General features: G+C 33.2%; 1 protein-coding gene across 2 annotated transcripts in view; it reads right to left on the bottom strand.

Moving 5' to 3' along the window:
• Window positions 1-2,311: 2,311 nt before the first annotated feature.
• Window positions 2,312-19,640, bottom strand: part of ham (hamlet) — a 114,167-nt gene continuing 96,838 nt past the window's right edge. For both annotated transcript variants that reach the window (XM_075297805.1, XM_075297806.1), the window contains exons 6-8: window positions 12,481-12,637; window positions 4,412-5,473; window positions 2,312-3,614 (exon numbers count right to left, since the gene is read on the bottom strand). In XM_075297805.1, the coding sequence (XP_075153920.1) occupies window positions 2,418-3,614; window positions 4,412-5,473; window positions 12,481-12,637 (2,416 nt within the window). In that variant the 3' untranslated portion in view covers window positions 2,312-2,417. The remainder of the gene's footprint in view (window positions 3,615-4,411; window positions 5,474-12,480; window positions 12,638-19,640) is intronic.

A 19,640-nucleotide genomic window follows, 5' to 3' on the forward strand; every position in this document is an offset into this window, starting at 1 on the left:
AGGCGGGCATGCTAACCATTGCACCACGGTGGCTCCTAAGAGACTCAGCTTCTTCGCCATAGTTCATCATATTTGACCTCCATCCTACAATGATAAGAAGATAGTGGAGGAAAAACGTCCGCTAGGACATTATTCGTTCCACGAGCGCCGTCCTTAGCCAGCACATCCGTTTCCTCATTTCCTATTATCCCATAGTGTCCAGGTACCCAGCACAGTGAGAACCTTGAGTTCTCTACGACAACCTCCATACACAAAAAAATTTTCAGATTCAATCGCGAAATTAATTGATCCAATTAATTTTTGAATTTAAATTTCTTCTATCACGAAAATGATAGTATCAATCACAGAATTAGTTGGAAATAAAAAATATTTTTGATTAAAATAATAATTGATTTATTCGGCACTTTTGAGTTTCAAGTGGACAGACTTCTACAGATGCGGTGGCCATAGCTGTCATTGATCTAATTGATCAAATTAATTTTTAATTGAAATGTCTTCAACAGAAATGATAGTATCAATCACCAATGTCAATTAACAAATTAATTGAACCAATTAAAAAATTTATTGATACAACAAATTTTTGTTACTGTTTTTTTGTTTTCCAATTAAAAAATTTGTTGAATCAATTAATTTTTTAATTGAATAGTTTTTAAAACTCAATTAAAAGTTTTATGGGAAAAATTTTCGTGATATTTTCTTTCTGTGCTATTCTACTTTATTAAATCCCCCTACTTCCACAATGATTAAATTAATATCAAAAGACCTTTATTTTTTTTAATATGTATTTTTCTTTAATTTTTATTTTGAATAATAATTGGTTTGCTTTTAGTTTTTGGATTTTTGTGTGTGTTTTTCATAAATAATGGAAAATAGGGCAAAGAATTAATAGAAAATAAAAAAGAAAAATTAAAATAATTTTAATATTTAAATTACTAACAGTATTATTACCAATAATAATAATAATAATAATAATTATATATAAAGTACATCACCAAGTAGTAGTACCTACATCATCATCAACTACACTGTCATTCATTAAAATTTTAATTTAATTAAAACTAACGAAACACTTTACTTAAAAATATCAAAAAAAGAGAAAAACAATTATTAAAGAATTATTATCTAGAAATTAATTTATTTTTTTTTTGTTAAATCGAAATTAAAGAAAACTAACAGATTTCCTGATATCTTAGAATTTAAAATATAAACAAATCTACTTATATCGATTTTATGATGTTTTTTTTTGTTCATTGATACATATGATTAAGTTATTGACGTATTTACAAAATAATAAAAAGAAGAGGTATTTAATTACTTCTTAATTTTAATAATAAGATTTATTTTTTAAATATTTGTTCCAATTTTAAAATTAATTATAAAAAAATCAAATGAATTGTGTTTCAACCCTACCCATCTCCTATCATAAATCAACATCATCATCATCTTTGTCATAATAATCGCCTTTGGACAACCTCAACTTCCAGTTAGTGTTAGTGGATATTGAAGGAGGCGTAGACGCTTTTGTTCAATTGTTCTTTTAAATTAAAAATAAATAAATAATAGATGAGATTGAATTAGGATTTGGATTGAAATTGGTAGAGCTCAAGTATCCACCATCATCATAGTTATGTGTGGTTTTAGTTTAATTTGGGATTCTGTTTTGTTTGTTTTTTTTTTTTTTTAATTTTTATGATAGGGATTTGGATTGATTAAACAATGCAATTCAATTTCATTTTCAATAGTGTTATTATTTTTAGTTGTTTTTTTTTTCATTTTTGCTTTCATATGGAATTTCTATATTTGCTATATTTAATGATATATATTTTTGTTTTTAATTTCTAAGTTTTTTTTTCGTTTGTTTATGCTTTGCTTGTTTGTGTTTTTTTTTTTGTTTTCTTATAGGAATTAAAAAGATAACGCTTAAGTATTAAAAAAATGTTATGTTGTTATTGTGTTGTTTATATCTAAATCAAAAACTTAAAACTACAATTAGTACATATGTACACATTTCACATGGCTAGATATATGGGTGACTCCATAAAAAACAAACAAAAAAATAATTTCCATAACTATAGAAGGATCCATATACTTCACTAGAGCATATGGGTCTAAAAGTTTTTTTTCACATTTCTTAACAAATTTTCTTGTATGGAGTAACCCATATACAAAGCATATCATTGCCTCACAGCATTCTACAATTATACACTCACGCAAAAATTTTCCTTATTATTATTAATGATCCTAATGCTAATGTCAGATCAATTGAAATCGATTAGAATTTACAATTCCATCAACTGGAGTGGGAGTGTGCGTTTTTGTTTTTTTTCTTTTCAAGTTCAGCATCAGGTGGCTATTAATCATAAGCATTCGATTGGCTATGACTTCCTCTATTCTGCAGTTGAAACTCATTGGATTATCTATTGATCTTCCTCCACTGCGGCGATTGCATCTGATTTATGGATTGCTGGCGATGGTGATGCTGTTTTATTATCCCCAACATTGAGATCGACCGATGATGGCCTTGAGTGGACAGACAAATCATTCTCACCATCACTGCCATTGTAGTCGGTATCATTCTCCCCATTACCCATACTCGTGGGCGTATACAGATCCTCATTATATGTTACACGATCCATGAAATTACGGATCTCATCGAAATACGAATCGTCCCGGTCAGCCTCATTCGAAGAGGGTGAATCGCTGATGGCCAATCCTGTGGATTCAGCCTCGTGCTTCTTTAGATGGCGATCGAGATTCGTTTGTTGACCAAAACAACGATCACAGAGATGACAACGGAATGGCCTCTCCTTATTGTGGATATTGCGAACATGCCTCTGTAGATTCGAGGATATGCTGAAGGCACGATCACAATATTTACAAGTGTAGGGTTGCTCCCCTGTATGCGTTCTTAGGTGGCGTGTCAGATTTGCCGATCGGGGAAATACTTTGCCACAGAATTTACATGTATAGCGATCCTTCAGTTTTCCAGATTGATGATGATGGGCGGCAGCCATAACACCCGATGAAAGACCCCTTAAGGCCTCCCTGAAAATGGGCTCGGGTGGAAATGGTTCTCCTCTAGCGCGCAATGCATTGGCATCAAAGGCCGGCCGCTCGCCCATTAGTCCTAAAAAAGGGAATGGCCGTTGAAATGCCGATTCCAATGCATGTGTGCGATAGAGTTCATCCAGGAGCATTGGGTGTATGGGCCTAGGGCATGTGGGTGGCATGGCTGCAGTGGGACCAGTTTCGCTGGCACCACTTGTATTTCCATTGCTAGGTGGTGAGGGTGATGGTGTGGGTCCCGGTGAGGCTGTAGGTGTCCGACTGCTGGTACTATTGAAGGTTGGTTGAAATGAATGTTTCTTTTTGGGTGGTTCATAACTTTCGGCATTGCTTAGATCTTCGGTTATAGCAATTGGACTCTCGCCTCGTGAGCTAGGGATGCTATTTTGATGAGCCGTTAAAGACTTGTGGCTGCTTTCTTCATGACTATCGTGTGAGTCTGTTGAGGGACGTTTGCGTGACAAACTCAAATCCAAAGGCAATTCTGTGGATGAGGTTTTAACTTCTGGTTCATGACGAGGCGATACGGACACAATGTCAATGGATTTCTGCAAAAATTTGTTTTTTTTTTTTTTGGAAAAATGTATGGAAAATTAGAGAAATCGAATGGGAAAATAAAAAAGATTTTACAAAAGTTTTAATAAAAAGTGGAGTCAAATAAATGAACTTCACACACAAAGAAAATCGCATTAAAATTGAAATTAACGAAAAATTTGCATTAATACAATGAAAATATTCGTTAATAGTACGAAACGTTGCGTTGATTAACACACAACTCGTTATAATAACGAAAAATTTCGTTGTATTAATGAATTTGTTTCATTGGCTCACTTTTAATGACACATTTCGTTAATATAACGAAACTTTTTCTCTCAGTACGTATTTTTTTAATGGAAATTTATTTTAGGTCCAAAACGAAAAACATTTGTTTCTTGAAAATAATGAAAGCCTAACTATAAGCTGTTTTCGAAAAATTATACATAAAAATTATTGAGGCAAATGTTGGAAATAAAATGCCACGGTATAATTATAAATAAATTAAATAAGAATATTGCAAAATATAAGAAAATTATTTTCGTACACTAAATGGACTTCTACTACAGATCAATAAAATCGATAAAAATTTTATTTACCATATAAATTTACTTAAAACGTTAACACTATGAGACACCGTCGGGTACATATCATACCTCACTTTGGATCATACGATTTTATTTCCCTATAAAATGCAGCTTTTATATATCCTACGATTTTTTTTTTACTAAAACTAATTTCCATTAAATTGCCAAAATTCTCTACATCTTAACTCCTTAATAATTTCTCTTCAATAACAATTTCATCTTACCTTATCTTCATCATTGTGCCGTGAGACGTTTTCCTCTTCCTCGGCTTCCACATCGCTGTTAGTATTTTTCTCATGCTGTAGCTTTGCATCCTCCTCTTCTTTGGGTTCGGTTTTCAGTTCCACTACTGAATTGGATTCTTCATCGGAGCTGTAATGTTTCAATTCTTTCTTCAGACCCTTCATATTACCGCTGGCCGATGATGGTGAGCGTTCCACGGATGAGTTACGCAAAATTTTATTTTCCATTTTAATGCGAGGACTTTCCTCTGGTTTCGGCAGCGTTAAACCGAAAGTCTCATGGCCAGCCATGGAATTGAGGGATTGATCCTTGGGTGAATTGGGTGAGAGTGAGTTTAATCTGTTTTGATTTGCCGCCGCATGGTGTTGAGATGCTGAGGATGAGACTGGAGATCGCATCTGATGCGGTAATCTTAGATCCACATTTGGCTTGGGAAACATAAGCGGGAAAGTGGGGGCCTGTACAGCGGGCGGCTGGGGGAACATACCCTGTAGGCCATAGGCCATGGCCGGTGGAAATGCTGGGAAATAGGTTGAACGCATGAAGAGCGAAAAAGGGTTGGGCGGTGTTGCCATATTGTTGGGAAACTGTGGAACTCCGTTAACCGATCCGTTTATGCTGGCGTTGTTTCGTCCCTGGGCCGATGTTTGCGACTGCGGCTGGGTATGATGCAAAGCCGGATGGCCGTGGCTGGACAAACTCGGTGACAATACTATTGGGGGTGGGACGTTGGTCGAATCACAGAAACGCTTATGTTTTGACAGCGAGGTCACTGTGCTAAAACTCTGGCCACACTTGTTGCACTTGATCTGCATGCGACAATCGGCGTGCATGCGTTTGTGCCGACACAAATTCGAGAACTGGGTGTATGCTTTGAAGCAGACCTCACACTGGAATGGTTTGACGGAGGAGTGTATATGCGTATGTTGCTTCAGGCCTGATGAAGTAGCAAATGTTTTGCCGCACTCGGGACAAGCGTGACTTCTGGCACCAATGTGGTGGGCACGAATATGACGCTGTAGATTCGATGGATCACAAAATACCTGCAAATGATCGAGAAGATCGACAAATAAAAAATAAGAGAATTAGATAATGTTACCACTTCAATTGTCTGCTGAATATCAAGGTATGGGTGGGCCCTGCTGTGTGTGGTTGTGTGTGCGCACGGGCTTAAGCAAAATGATGAAAAAATCCGTTAACGCTTTGAAAGTTTAAAAGCCAAAATCAATCTCTTTTTGTTTTTTGTCTGAAAAGAAGCAACAACCAAACGATAGATCGATCAGTCGATCGATTGTAGCCACAAACAATCAGTCAAGAAACAGGCCTAGGCTTTTTCATTGTAGCTACCGTATGACAAACCCTTTTGGGGGTCCCACTGACCACCACCACCACCACCAACAACAACAACGAAAAGATCTCAGACTGCGAGTTTGTATGTGCACGCATTTGTGTGATATGTAAAAGAGGTACCTTTTAGAGGACAAGCCAGCAAGCCATTGAGATGTTGGTATTGTTAATGCTACTGCTACAAGCCTAGCCTAAGCAAAACCAAATGAAAACGAAAAGCGAATCAATCAATCATGACAGCAACACCGACCGACTATGAAACTCTGACTCAGACGGACAAACAATCGCCAGCATTTTTGTCCGTGGATACCCTGCGCCAAACGCCATTTAGGCACAAAGAGCATGCGCAGCAGTCACTCTGAACTTCTTGTTGAGATGGATGGAACTCACACCTAGCTAGGCTCTTGACTTCTGGGAGTTCACATACACACACACATACAGAGTGGAGTTAATCGCTTAACGTGGACCTAAACGGATCTACCAAACACATATCTAAATCCCAAAATCAATACAAGCTTTGGTCATCGTCTATGCTCGTTATAATTCGGTAAAAACGATTGTCACTTGTAACAAAATAAAAAAGCCCTGAAGATTACGCAAATGACAAGCCAATGTGTATGTGGGAGAGAGCAAGAGACAGAGAGAGAGCAGCACAGCCATCCATTATTGATCACCACAATAAAAGAGTGATCCATACAATTGTTGGCCATCAATTGTTACAATTGTCGCCGTACCAAAGCGTGCACGTCAAATCATCCGCCTTTATTTTGGATGTGTAAGCCTTTGAGGCTTTTTTCGTCTGTCTATCTGATCTCAGACGTCTGCCCTCGCAATTGCTTCCACACATACACTCATGCAAATGGATAATTTCTGGTACACAAATTGTTGATTTAGCCTTTTGATATTTGGTCTGCCTAATCATGTTGTCATAAAAATCAAATTCAAGAGTTTCGTTGCTATTTGATGCTATCCCCTACCCATTAGCTTTTGTGTAATCAGTAGGGGAGGTCTGAAAAGCTTGGGGAAATTTGCAGAATGCAGAATAACATTTTCGATATTCAAATTTGTTAATTTTTAATAATTGTTATAATGAATAAAATTTTTGAGCAAATTGTACATATAAGTGCTTTGTTAAAATTTGCAAGTTCTTCACAAGTTCTTTTATGTTATACTTTGGAGAATGGAAAATCAATGAATCAAGCAAATAACTAATGGCGAAAAAGTTGGGAATTAAACCAAGAATTGTTCAATGGCTGTATCTCAGATGCCGGCACTTCAGCAATCGTGTAACCTAGCAATGCCGAGAAATTTTCAGGGAGAAAGGTATTTGTATACTTCGTAACAATATAGTAAAATAGGTACCGATTCGCTTAATGACGTGTTGCGTCTATTGCCTGAAATATCAAGCGGCAGTTTGCCGCTTGATATTTCAGGCTCACTTACACTATTCCGTCCATTGTGATACCACAGTGGAGAACTTCTCTCTTATCACTGAGTGCTGCCCGATTCTATATGTAGCTCAATTGCAAGGGACCTCCTCCTTATAGACGAGTCCGAACGGAGTTCCACAATGCGGTGAAATCACTTAGAGAGGCTTTGAAACACTCAAAAATGTCACCAACATTACACGCAGAGAAGGAATATGATCACCTCAAACATGTTTCAAGAGCAAAATGTTATTTTTGTATGGTGACCATGTAACATGTTATTTTCTCGTCTTTCCGAAATCAGATCATGACTTTCGAGAAAATAACATGGTTGCGAAAACCATGTTACATGGTCACCACCCAAAAATAACATTTTGCTCTTAAATCATGTTTGAGGTGATCATATTCCTTCTCTGGGTGTACAGAGAGGGGATAATCCACCGCTGAAAATTGTTTTGGTGTTTGGTCGAAATTGGGTTTGAACCCACGATTGTGTATATGCAAGGCGGGCATGCTAACCATTGAACCCCGGTGGCTGGCAGACACCTGGAAACCTGGATCCTCTTTTCATCCTAACGTCACCAAGTGAGATAAGGCCCTTCCCTCTTATAGACGAGTCCGAACGGAGATTCACTTTGCGGTGAAACCACTTAGAGAGATAAAAAGGTATAAATCACAAAAAAAAAACTGTTCGATCTAAACTTACTACTCAATTTTCAATACAGACAAACTTAATGGACTGCTTGGACTATTTTGTTTTTATACCTCGGCCAAAGACTTCTTCGAATCTTTCAAAGAGGTACCATCAATTCAGATGAGTAGAGAAGACAATGTAGTACATTTTACACATATTCTAAAGGACCTGTTTGTTTGACTTTAGGTTAGGTTAGGTGGCAGCCCGATGTATCAGGCTCACTTAGACTATTCAGTCCATTGTGATACCACATTGGTGAACTTCTCTCTTATCACTGAGTGCTGCCCGATTCCATGTTAAGCTCAATGACAAGGGACCTCCTTTTTATAACCGAGTCCGAACGGCGTTCCACATTGCAGTGAAACCACTTAGAGAAGCTTTGAAACCCTCAGAAATGTCACCAGCATTTCTGAGGTGGGATAATCCACCGCTGAAAAACTTTTTGCTGTTCGGTCGAAGCAGGAATCAAACCCACGACCTTGTGTATGCAAGGCGGGCATGCTAACCATTGCACCACGGTGGCTCCCGTGAGATGTCTTTAGACTTTAGAGATCTCCAACATCATACTACTGTCATCAGAATGCTATTGGGAATGCGCATGACTGATGAATGTTTCGCAAAAGTTGAACAGCTACAAGAAATAAAAGCCTCCATCGCCAGATCTCCAAAAGAACAAGCCAATTAAAGTTCTATACATATGGTTCTTAACTTAATAGGCAAGAAGATATTCACATCAAAACCATGGGCTCTTTTTTACTCCTTCTTTTTTACTACTTCTTTACTCCCTCATTGTGAAACTTGTATCCCGTTTTTTTTTACCATCCTGATCATACCATATCTATAGTCTCCTTCATGGATGAAACTCAAACTTCATACAATGATAAAAGTTTTTGTCTTCATCTTCTTTAAGGCAAATGTTAGATTATTCAAATTGTTTTCCTCAACTGGACTCTTTTGCTAGTGAACAATAAAATCTAGCTAAAGAAGAAACAAAAAAACAAACGATGAATTTGGGAAAAAAATCAGCTGAATAGAAATGAAGAATGATTGTGTATAGCTCGTGCTGTTCACTATTACCACATTAAGTGGATTAGATTTGACCACCAGTCATAATGGCAAAATAACACCAACAACAACAATTCACTTTATATGAAGCTGAAGAGGTCCAGCAGACACCCCCCAACCTCATACAAAGAAATGAAATGACATAGAAGTTGGAACGTGGGGGTGTATGATTCTTGAATTCTTCCATGTAGACAATTGAAGCTTTTTGCTTGTCAGCTTAAGGTTGTCGTTTTTCTAAAGTGCGATGATCAAGATGATAATAGCTCTGCTGATGATAATGACGATGATGACGATCATAAAATTTGGGTGTTTTGTAAAACGACTAGCTAACTGTTGATTGGCCAATGGGAGAAACTATCATTACCTTGATATTGAAGACATTTGTTAGTTGGCTAACTAAGCAAAAAGTGTCCAAGGATTGTTTGTATAGTCGTTGAAAGTACGAGCTATGAAAGGAGTCATGGTAAAAGCTTCATGGAGATGGTCAATAGCTAAAACTCGGTGATATATCGTTTGTTTCATTAAGGTTTTTCATTGTTGATATTGTTGTGATGTTTTGACCCAGAGCTCCTGTAATCTTAATCTATGGACGGCTTGCTTTCTTTTGATTGGCTATTTGCTTAAACTTGAAGTACCAAATGATGATAAGGTCGCCAAAGTGGAGCATTGAGGATTTTATTGCAGATTTAAGAAAAAAAAACAAACGAAGAAACATGTAAAAGCCTCTAAGAATCCATAGCTTTTATTAAAGAAAAAAGGTCCGATTTTGTAACATTTAATCAATAAACGGTGTTCATTAGTAGAACAGCAAAAATGCATATCATTTTACCTAATATGTGCAATTCCACAAAATTCTCAATTCCAGAGCAAACTATTATAACCTTTTGGTCTACAAATGATCGTTCATCATTATCATCTTGAAATTCCTTTGATTTTTAGTTTAGAATCACAAGGAATATCTTCTTGTGTTTTGTTTGATACGAAAATGCACATAAAGTGCCATGATAACTGCATAATCACGACCACAAATGAAGCCTTCTTCTCTGAAGGCTGACCGTATAGATGATCCAGAGAAAAACTACAAAGCCATACAACAATTACATTCATTACAGACATATTTTCACCAAATTGATGAACTGGTGGCCACTACCAAATGACTGCGTAACTGTAACGGGGTCCATCCATCCATACTCAGTCATTCTGGCCAAAGCATTCTTTTGGACAATGTGATGGTGTAGGCAATGCTTGATCATACAATAGTCGTGATCAGGTCAGGTTGCTAGAGTTTTTTTTTATTTCCCAAAAAAAAACAAGGATGGTCTGACTGAATGGATGGATGATCATAAGATGGCATTAGAAAACCACAATCGAACACCATCAGCCTCATCATCATCAGCAGCATCATCGTGGATGGCTGTAACAGCAATAACACTTTTTGACTGACTTGGTTATCTTTGATGTTCGAAATCCATTAAGTCTTTGTTGAAATTTACAATAACAAAAACCGAAACACACAACAAGAGAAAATAGCATTGGAAATGCTTTTTCATAGATTATGATAATGATGGACAGACAGACAGACAGACAGACAGACAGACAGACAGATATTATTTATCCTCACTTCTCCCTCTCAGCCCTCTGCTTTAGTTAAGGTGCAAGCAAATAATGTCATAAATTACAGCTATGAAAAGCTTTTTACATCTCCTCTTTTGTCCCCCTCATTTTCTTATTCTTTCTCTACCATCATCCTTGGATGTTACAAATGAAAGACCACGCCTTAATCGTTACCGTTGTTATTCCCCAAATTACCGTGAACGTGCGCCGATGGTCAGCTCAAAGCTAGGCTACTTTAAGTGTAGCAAGCATCAAATTCCTCGCAGATGGACGGACGGACAGGCGGGCAAACATTAAATTCCAAATAATCTTTAATTGTTTTAATGCATTCCAACAATTGTAATTGTTACTGTTTTTTTTTTTTGGCTTTTTGTTATTAGGGAAGGTTTTTGGATAATCGAAAAGAAAACCTGATAGTCCAACTTATTGACGTAGATAAATGGGCACAGTGGTGATTTAAATGGAAAATAAATTCCTCATCTTATAGAGGACTACAATAATATGGATACTTTAGATTTTTGATTATATTATAGTAGACATCTGGTGTGCAATTTAATATAAGCAAAATAAATTGCTCATAGAATTATTAAATCTGGCGCCCAATGTGGGTCAGGAAAATACTGATTTTTATTATTAATGTAAGTTTTCAGGAAAATACTGATTTTTACTATTAATGTAAGTTTTCATTTTTACGAAATTCAGATGGTAGTTATTCGTGTTTTTTATAAAATTTGGCGCCCAACGCGGGGCGGGAATATATTCATTTTTTGTTGTTGTATTATTTATGTAAATTTTCATTTTTACGATATTCATTAGTGGGGAAAATGTCGATTATGTGTGGAATACTTAAAGGAGGCCTTCTTCGGAGTTCGGAGTTAAATTCGGCTTACAGCGGGATACTTGTGAGATTTTTCATTGCACAGTACTATGGAGGTCTAGCTTTATTATTGGGCTATAGGGATCTTCTTCTTTCAAAGTGGGAAATTCGCCACAATGAACTGAATAGTCAATGTGAGCATGCAATAACTGGCTTTCTAACCTAATCTTCAAAGGCCTACATAAAAATTCCTTTAGTCGATTTGTTACAATTTTCACAAAAAAAAAAAACCTATAAGGTGGTGGACAGAAATCGACTTCGACTTTTTTTTGTTTAAAAAAATCGATATGTCCAAAATGATTTTTGTATCCTAATGATGCATTTGCAAATCCCTTCAAGACCCACTGTCTTTCAAAAACTTTGACTCTGTTTCCTAAGAAGATCAACTACTCGCAAAACAATACCCAACGAAAAAAACCCAAGAAGAAGAAGAAGTAACTGAAAAAAAAAATAAATATTTCAAAGCCAAAGGCTATATAACGATAGATATACTTTAGAAATCAAAAGTTATATTGAACGGGTCACATTACCTCAGCATTTGTGTTGTTGAATAGAAATAAGAGACAGATTTGAAAAGATCGTTTTTTTTAATTGTAAGTTGATCAATCTTCACACATTTTTTTCTTCTTTGAAATATGGACTATTGAGCTATGTTTCGAATGTCTAGGCATCCGTCCTTCTTAGCAAACTAAGTCTATGTATAAGAAGTGGCGTGACAATCCACTTACTTTTCAAAACAATGGACAATTGAAGCTCTTTTTCATTATGAAGATAATAGTGGGGAGGAGGGGAAAAATGCGACATGGTCACCATCAAAATAACAAACAAAATAAACATTATTAAGACCATAATCCATCATCTATTTCATAAAATCAAGAGATCGCATTTGATCGCCCTCAACAAAGAAGTGAAACGACAAAAAACACAAAACAAGAATCAAGAGATCGACAACATCATAAATGATATTCAAGGAAATAGGTGATAATTTTTAATTTTTTTTCAATAAAATAAATAATCTCAACTTACCTTGGTACAATTTTCACAAGGATATTTCCTTATTTCATTATGGGCTAAAGCTCTATGCTTAAGCAATACAGGCCGATGACAGAAACGCTTCGAACACAATTCACATAGAAATTCGTCTTTACGAAAATGATGGGCTCCTATTAGATGGTCATCAAGTCTGCAATTAAAATTTTTTGAAATTGTAAACATTTCAGAATTAATAAAGTCATGAATAAAAATTTACTGAGGTTTTATTTTTTACATCGCAATCTAAGCTGAGCCACTTATTCAGCCACTCAACATGTGTCAGAATTCACATTTCATTTCAACAAATTACAATGAAATACAAATGGACATGCCATGCCCCCTTACCTACAAACACACACACGCACATCATATCCATCTATTTGTCCGTCCTTCCATAAACTTGCATTCGAAGTTCAATATTAGAGCGATTGAAATCATTTTGACATGAAAACATTTACAAAATACGACGAAAAATTACAAAAAAAAAACGCAAAAAACAAACTCCCTCTTTCCCTGCTTTGGCATTTGGAAGTGTGGAACAAAATCTAAATCTCAGATAAAATGCATAGGGCCTTTGGTATTGTGGTTTTGTTTTTGTTTCCATTCACTGGTATACTCCCCATTTATTTAGAAATTTATCAGATAATAGACAACAGCGTGGGACACCACTCGTCATTCAATCTCATCCCTATGACATCTTTTATTTGTTTAACATTCTAACGCCTCCTAGTACCCGGTGATGGTGTGGCATGGTGGACTAAGCCAACTAAACTAACATATTTTCATTTAATATGCAACAAATCAAAAGGTTTCATCAGTGACCAATTTCTTCTGTATTTTCCATAATGTCCTCTTGGTCTACAAATGCAGTGAGTAAAAGTGGAGAGAATGAAGGACGGTTGTTGTAAGGACATAGTGACCCACAACTGAGTGAATATAGAGAGTTACCATTTTCACTAGATTTAATGGCACAGTGATTGAAGTATACGGCAATGGCACAGTCTAGAAATCTACAGAAAATTATCATCCTAAACACCATATTATATTGTTCGACGACTGAGCACGGTTGCCATAGTTGGTAGAATTTTATCGAAAATTTTAGATTTTTTACTGTTTGGCAGATTGGTGGAATTTTTGAAAATTATACCTCTCCAACTAATTATTTTTTTATTTTTAAATAAATCAAATTTTGACAAAATTTTCTATAGAAATAAAATAATAACAAGATTTTTTATAGAAATAAAATAATAACAAGATTTTTTATAGAAATAAAATTTTGACAAAATTTTCTATAGAAATAAAATTTTGAAAAAATTATAGATAGAAATTAAATTTTAACAAAATTTTCTAAATATATAAAATTTCGACAAAATTTTCTATAGAAATAAAATCTTGACAAAATTTTCGATAGAAATGAAATTTTGATAAAATTTTCTATAGAAATAAAATCTTGACAAAATATTCTATAGAAATGAAATTTTTACAAAATTTTCTAAATAAATAAAATTTTGACAAAATTTTCTATAGAAATAAAATTTTGACAATATATTCTATAGAATTAAAATTTTGACAAAATTTTCTAAAGAAATAATATTAAAAAAAATGTCTAGAAATAAAATTTTGACAAAATTTTCTGTAGAAATAAAATTTTGACAAAATTTTCGATAGAAATAAAATTTTGACAAAATTTTAGATAAAAATAAAATTTTGACAAAATTTTCTATAGAATAACTTTTTGATAACATTTTATATAGAAATAAAATTTTGACAAAATTTTCTATAGAACTAAAATTTTGACAAATTTTTCTATAGAAATAAAATTTTGACAAATTTTTCTATAGAAATAAAATTTTGACAAATTTTTCTATAGAAATAAAATTTTGACAAAATTTTCTATAGAAATACAATTTTGACAAAATTTTCTATAGAAATGAAATTTTGACCAATTTTTCTATAGAAATAAAATTTTGACAAAATTTTCTATAGAAATAAAATGTTAACAATTTTTTCTATAGAAATAAAATTTTGACAAATGTTTCTATAGAAATAAAATTTTGGCAAATTTTTCTATAGAAATCAAATTTTGACAAAATTTTCTATAGAAATTAAATTTTGACAAAATTGACTAGAAATAAAATCTTGACAAAATTTTCTATAGAAATATAATTTTAATAAAATTTTCTATAGAAATATAATTTTAACAAAATTTTCTATACAAATAAATTTTTGACAAATTCTTCTATAGAAATAAAATTTTGACAAAATTTTCTATAGAAATAAAATTTTGACAAAATTTTCTATAGACATAAAATTTTGACAAATGTTCTATAAACATAAAATTTTGACCAATTTTTCTATAGTAATAAAATTTTCTATAGAAACAAAAGTTTTTATAGACATAAAATTTTGACAAAAATTTCTATAGAAATTTTCTATACACAGAAAAAAAATATCACCAAAATATTTCCAATTAAAAAGTTAATTGAAGTTGAAAATTTTTTCAATTAATAAATTAATTGATACAATTAACTTTTTAATCATGATAGAAACATTAAGTTAATTAAGTCAATGATTGAAAAATTTAAAATTTTTAATTAAAAAATTAATTGATACAATTTACTTTTTAATCAAGTTCGGAAGACTAAGTCAGTTAAAAAAGTGATGAACATTTTTTTAAATTTTTAATTAAAATTTTTTTTTCAAACAATCAATTGTTAATCCATATAAAAATTCTAAGCCAATTCAAAATGTAATTGAAAATAGTTACCTGTTTTAATTAATAAATTAATTGAGTTTTGCAATCAACATCAATTAAATTTTTAATTGAATCAATTAAAAAATTAATTGAAAATTGGTAATGAAATCAATTAATTTTTTAATCAAGAATTTTTTCTATGCCCAATTAAAACTCTGATTGATACTATCATTTTCGTGATTGAAGAAATTTCAATTAAAAAACCAGTAAGGAAAGTCTAAAGTCGGGCGGGGCCGACTATATTATACCCTGCACCACTTTGTAGATCTAAATTTTCGATACCATATCACATCCGTCAAATGTGTTGGGGGCTATATATAAAGGTTTGTCCCAAATAGATACATTTACATATCACTCGATCTGGAAGAATTTGATAGATTTCTTCAAAATCTATAGACTCAAAATTTAATTCGGCTAATGCACTAGGGTGGAACACAATGTTAGTAAAAAACCAGTAAGGAAAGTCTAAAGTCGGGCGGGGCCGACTATATTATACCCTGCACCACTTTGTAGATCTAAATTTTCGATACCATATCACATCCGTCAAATGTGTTGGGGGCTATATATAAAGGTTTGTCCCAAATAGATACATTTACATATCACTCGATCTGGAAGAATTTGATAGATTTCTTCAAAATCTATAGACTCAAAATTTAATTCGGCTAATGCACTAGGGTGGAACACAATGTTAGTAAAAAAATATGGGAAACATTTAAATCTGAAGCAATTTTAAGGAAACTTCGAAAAAGTTTATTTATGATTTATCGCTCGATATATATGTATTAGAAGTTCAGGAAAATTAGAGTCATTTTTACAACTTTTCGACTAAGCAGTGGCGATTTTACAAGGAAAATGTTGGTATTTTGACCATTTTTGTCGAAATCAGAAAAACATATATATGAGAGCTATATCTAAATCTGAACCGATTTCGACCAAATTTGGCACGCATAGCTACAATGCTAATTCTACTCCCTGTGCAAAATTTCAACTAAATCGGAGTTAAAAATTGGCCTCTGTGGCCATATGAGTGTAAATCGGGCGAAAGCTTTATATGGGAGATATATCCAAATCTGAACCGATTTCAAGCAAATTGGGCACGCATAGTAACAACACTAATTCTACTCCCTATGCAAAATATAAACTAAATCGGAGCAAAAAATTGGCCTCTGTGGGCAAATGAGTGTAAATCGGGCGAAAGCTATATATGGGAGCTATATCTAAATCTGAACCGATTTTGCTGATATTTTGCAAGTTTTTCGAGACTCATCAAATATTAGGATGTACGGAATTTGAGGAAGATCGGTTGGTATACACGCCAATTATGACCAGATCGGTGAAAAATATATATGGCAGCTATATCTAAATCTGAACCGATTTTTTCCAAAATCAATAGGGATCGTCTTTGAGCCGAAATAGGACCCTATACCAAATTTTAGGACAATCGGACTAAAACTGCGAGCTGTACTTTGCACACAAAAATACATCAACAGACAGACAGACAGACAGACAGACAGACGGACAGACAGACGGACAGACAGACAGACGGACATCGCTAAATCGACTCAGAATTTAATTCTAAGCCGATCCGTATACTAAAAGGTTGGTCTATGATTACTCCTTCTTGGCGTTACATACAAATGCACAAACTTATTATACCCTGTACCACAGTAGTGGTGAAGGGTATAATTAATTGGATCAATTAATTTCGTGATTGAATCAGAAAAAAATTTTTTTGTGTGTAGAAATAAAATTTTGACAAAATTGACTATAGAAATAAAATGTTGACAAAATTGACTAAAGAAATAAAATTTTGACAAAATTTTCTAGAGAAATAAAATTTTGACAAAATTTTCTATAGAAATTAAATTTTGACAACATTTTCTATAGAAATTAAATTTTGACCAATTTTTCTATAGAAATAAAATTTTAACAAAATTTTCGATAGAAATAAAATTTTGACAAAATTTTCTATAGAAATAAAATGTTGACAAAATGTTCTATAGAAATTAAATTTTGACAAAATTGACTAGAAATAAAATGTTGACAAAATTTTCTATAGAAATAAAATTTTGACAAAATTTTCTATAGAAATAATAATAACAAAAATGACTAGAAATAAAATTTTGACAAAATTTTCTATAGAAATAAAATTTTGACAAAATTTTCTATAGAAATAATAATAAAAAAAATGACTAGAAATAAAATTTTGACAAAATTTTCTATAGAAATAATATTTAAGAAAAAAATTACTAGAAATAAAATTTTGACAAAATTTTCTATAGAAATATAATTTTAACAAAATTTTCTATAGAAATAAAATTTTGACAAAATTTTCTACAGACATAAAATTTTGACAAAATTTTCCATAGAAATGAAATTTTGACCAATTTTTCTATAGAAATAAAATTTTAACAAAATTTTCGATAGAAATAAAATTTTGACAAAATTTTCTATAGAAATAACATTTTGAAAAATAAGATTGTTTTGTTTGATAGATTTTTGGTAAAATGTTCTCCAATTTTTTGTAGATTTTCTTTAGGCTCAAGTGGCAACCGTGCCACTCAGTCGTACTCAGTCTCACTGTCCGTCACATTAAGATCTTTGAAACAATCAGAAATATCACCAGTATTATTCAGAGTGGTTAATGCACCGCTGAAAAACTAAAACTGGAATAGAACCCACGATTCTTTTCGTAAGCAAGTCGGGCATGCTAACCATGGCAACGTCTTATTTGTTTACACAGAGACCTTTAACACCCATTTTTGGAATTGATTTAAGAAAATTCAAAATTTAATTTTATTTTCTTGACCATATATTTTATGATTTATTGCTCTGGTAACCCTGTCATCACCTAAATGATGATGATAATGATGATTTTTGTGATTTGTCATTTGCGTGTTGTTGTAAAATCAAAATTATCCATTAACCATCAGCCATCAAGTTTTGAGTGGTTGCCACTAAATTTCAAAGCTATTCATACTTCACATTCCTAGTTATTATTATCATTATTTTTCTCTCTCTCTCTATCTCGCAATAACCTTTTGGCCTAGGCAAATCATGTCATCAACAATAGAATAGAATAACAACAACAGCAACAAAATGTGATTTTCACAATAACAACAATGAGTGTGGTATGCTCCTTTTATGGTGATTGCATGTATTCGCACTCAATTGTATTTGGGCGCCTGGATGGATGGATGGCCAGACGGACATATGGAGCTCATATGGACACCAAGTCCAAGTGAGCTATTAATGCTCCGTGTATGACCACTTGAAATATTTGAAGTAATTGACACTTTTGCTATGTCCACTATTTGTCAGTTAAATATTTACTTGCAGGCCTTTACAACTTAGCCATGTTAACACTTTTCATAGCTGGCTAACTATTGAGTAAATATTGACAAATAATTTGTTTTTGCTTTTTATTTGAATGATTTTTTTTTTTTGTTGGTTCTTCGATAAAAGGGCTGGTTTATTTGAGAATAAACATGTGGAGGAATATTTTCAATATTCTTAATGAAAAAATGGTTTCGGAGATTCCAGGAGCTCAGTGAGTGAAGGTAGTTACTGTGTTTTTCTAACTGTGATAGAAAGGATCCAACTCAAATTGGACTAGGTGCTAAATTAATAATTGATCCTAAGTTTACACTTGATTAGGGTCTAATATTATTAATTTGTATTTCTCTGATCTACAGTTTTAGGAAATATTTCAACAAAATTTCAAACGGATATCTTTATTTTTTCATGATTTCAACAGCGGGACGGACATGACTAGCCTGAAATTTCAGCCCAATATTTTAGTGACAAAGTTAGCTAAACTCAATTTCATTTCTCTCACTTTTTGTTACCCCCTAAACAATATAATTTCTCCTAAAATCCTTCTACATATTAACTCTATATAATAAGTCTATTATTTTCTTAAATGTCCTTAGGACCACCCTTTTAGGGTAACCTAGTAATCTCAAACTCACCAGAAAGGTCATAATAATAACGCCTTCAAATCCCAATCACTAGAAAATGCATTAAAATAAAGGCAAATTAAAGCTTTCAAGCGTAGACAGAGGAAAATCCATATAATTGAATTTAATTAATCAACATTAGTGACCTAGGATTGATTGTAGTTATCTTTCTCGCTGGATTCGTGGTAGGCAAATTCATGAAATTATAACATGAACCAAATAACCTTTTAACCCTTTAGCTCTCTCCAGGCATTTCGGCCTTTTATTTTTTCGTGTATTATGGTAGACAGAGAAACCCTATGAAAATTCATTCATTAACTAGGCTCATTATTCATTAGTTTCGTTGTTGTTTGTTGTTTATTCAGTGTATTGTAACACTTTTTTTCTATTGTTGAAATTATTATTGCTTATAGTAGTTTTACTATCCTATTACTCCGGTT

The sequence above is a fragment of the Haematobia irritans genome, chromosome 2, assembly GCF_050003625.1.
Source record: "Haematobia irritans isolate KBUSLIRL chromosome 2, ASM5000362v1, whole genome shotgun sequence".
Taxonomy (NCBI): Eukaryota; Metazoa; Arthropoda; class Insecta; order Diptera; family Muscidae; genus Haematobia; species Haematobia irritans.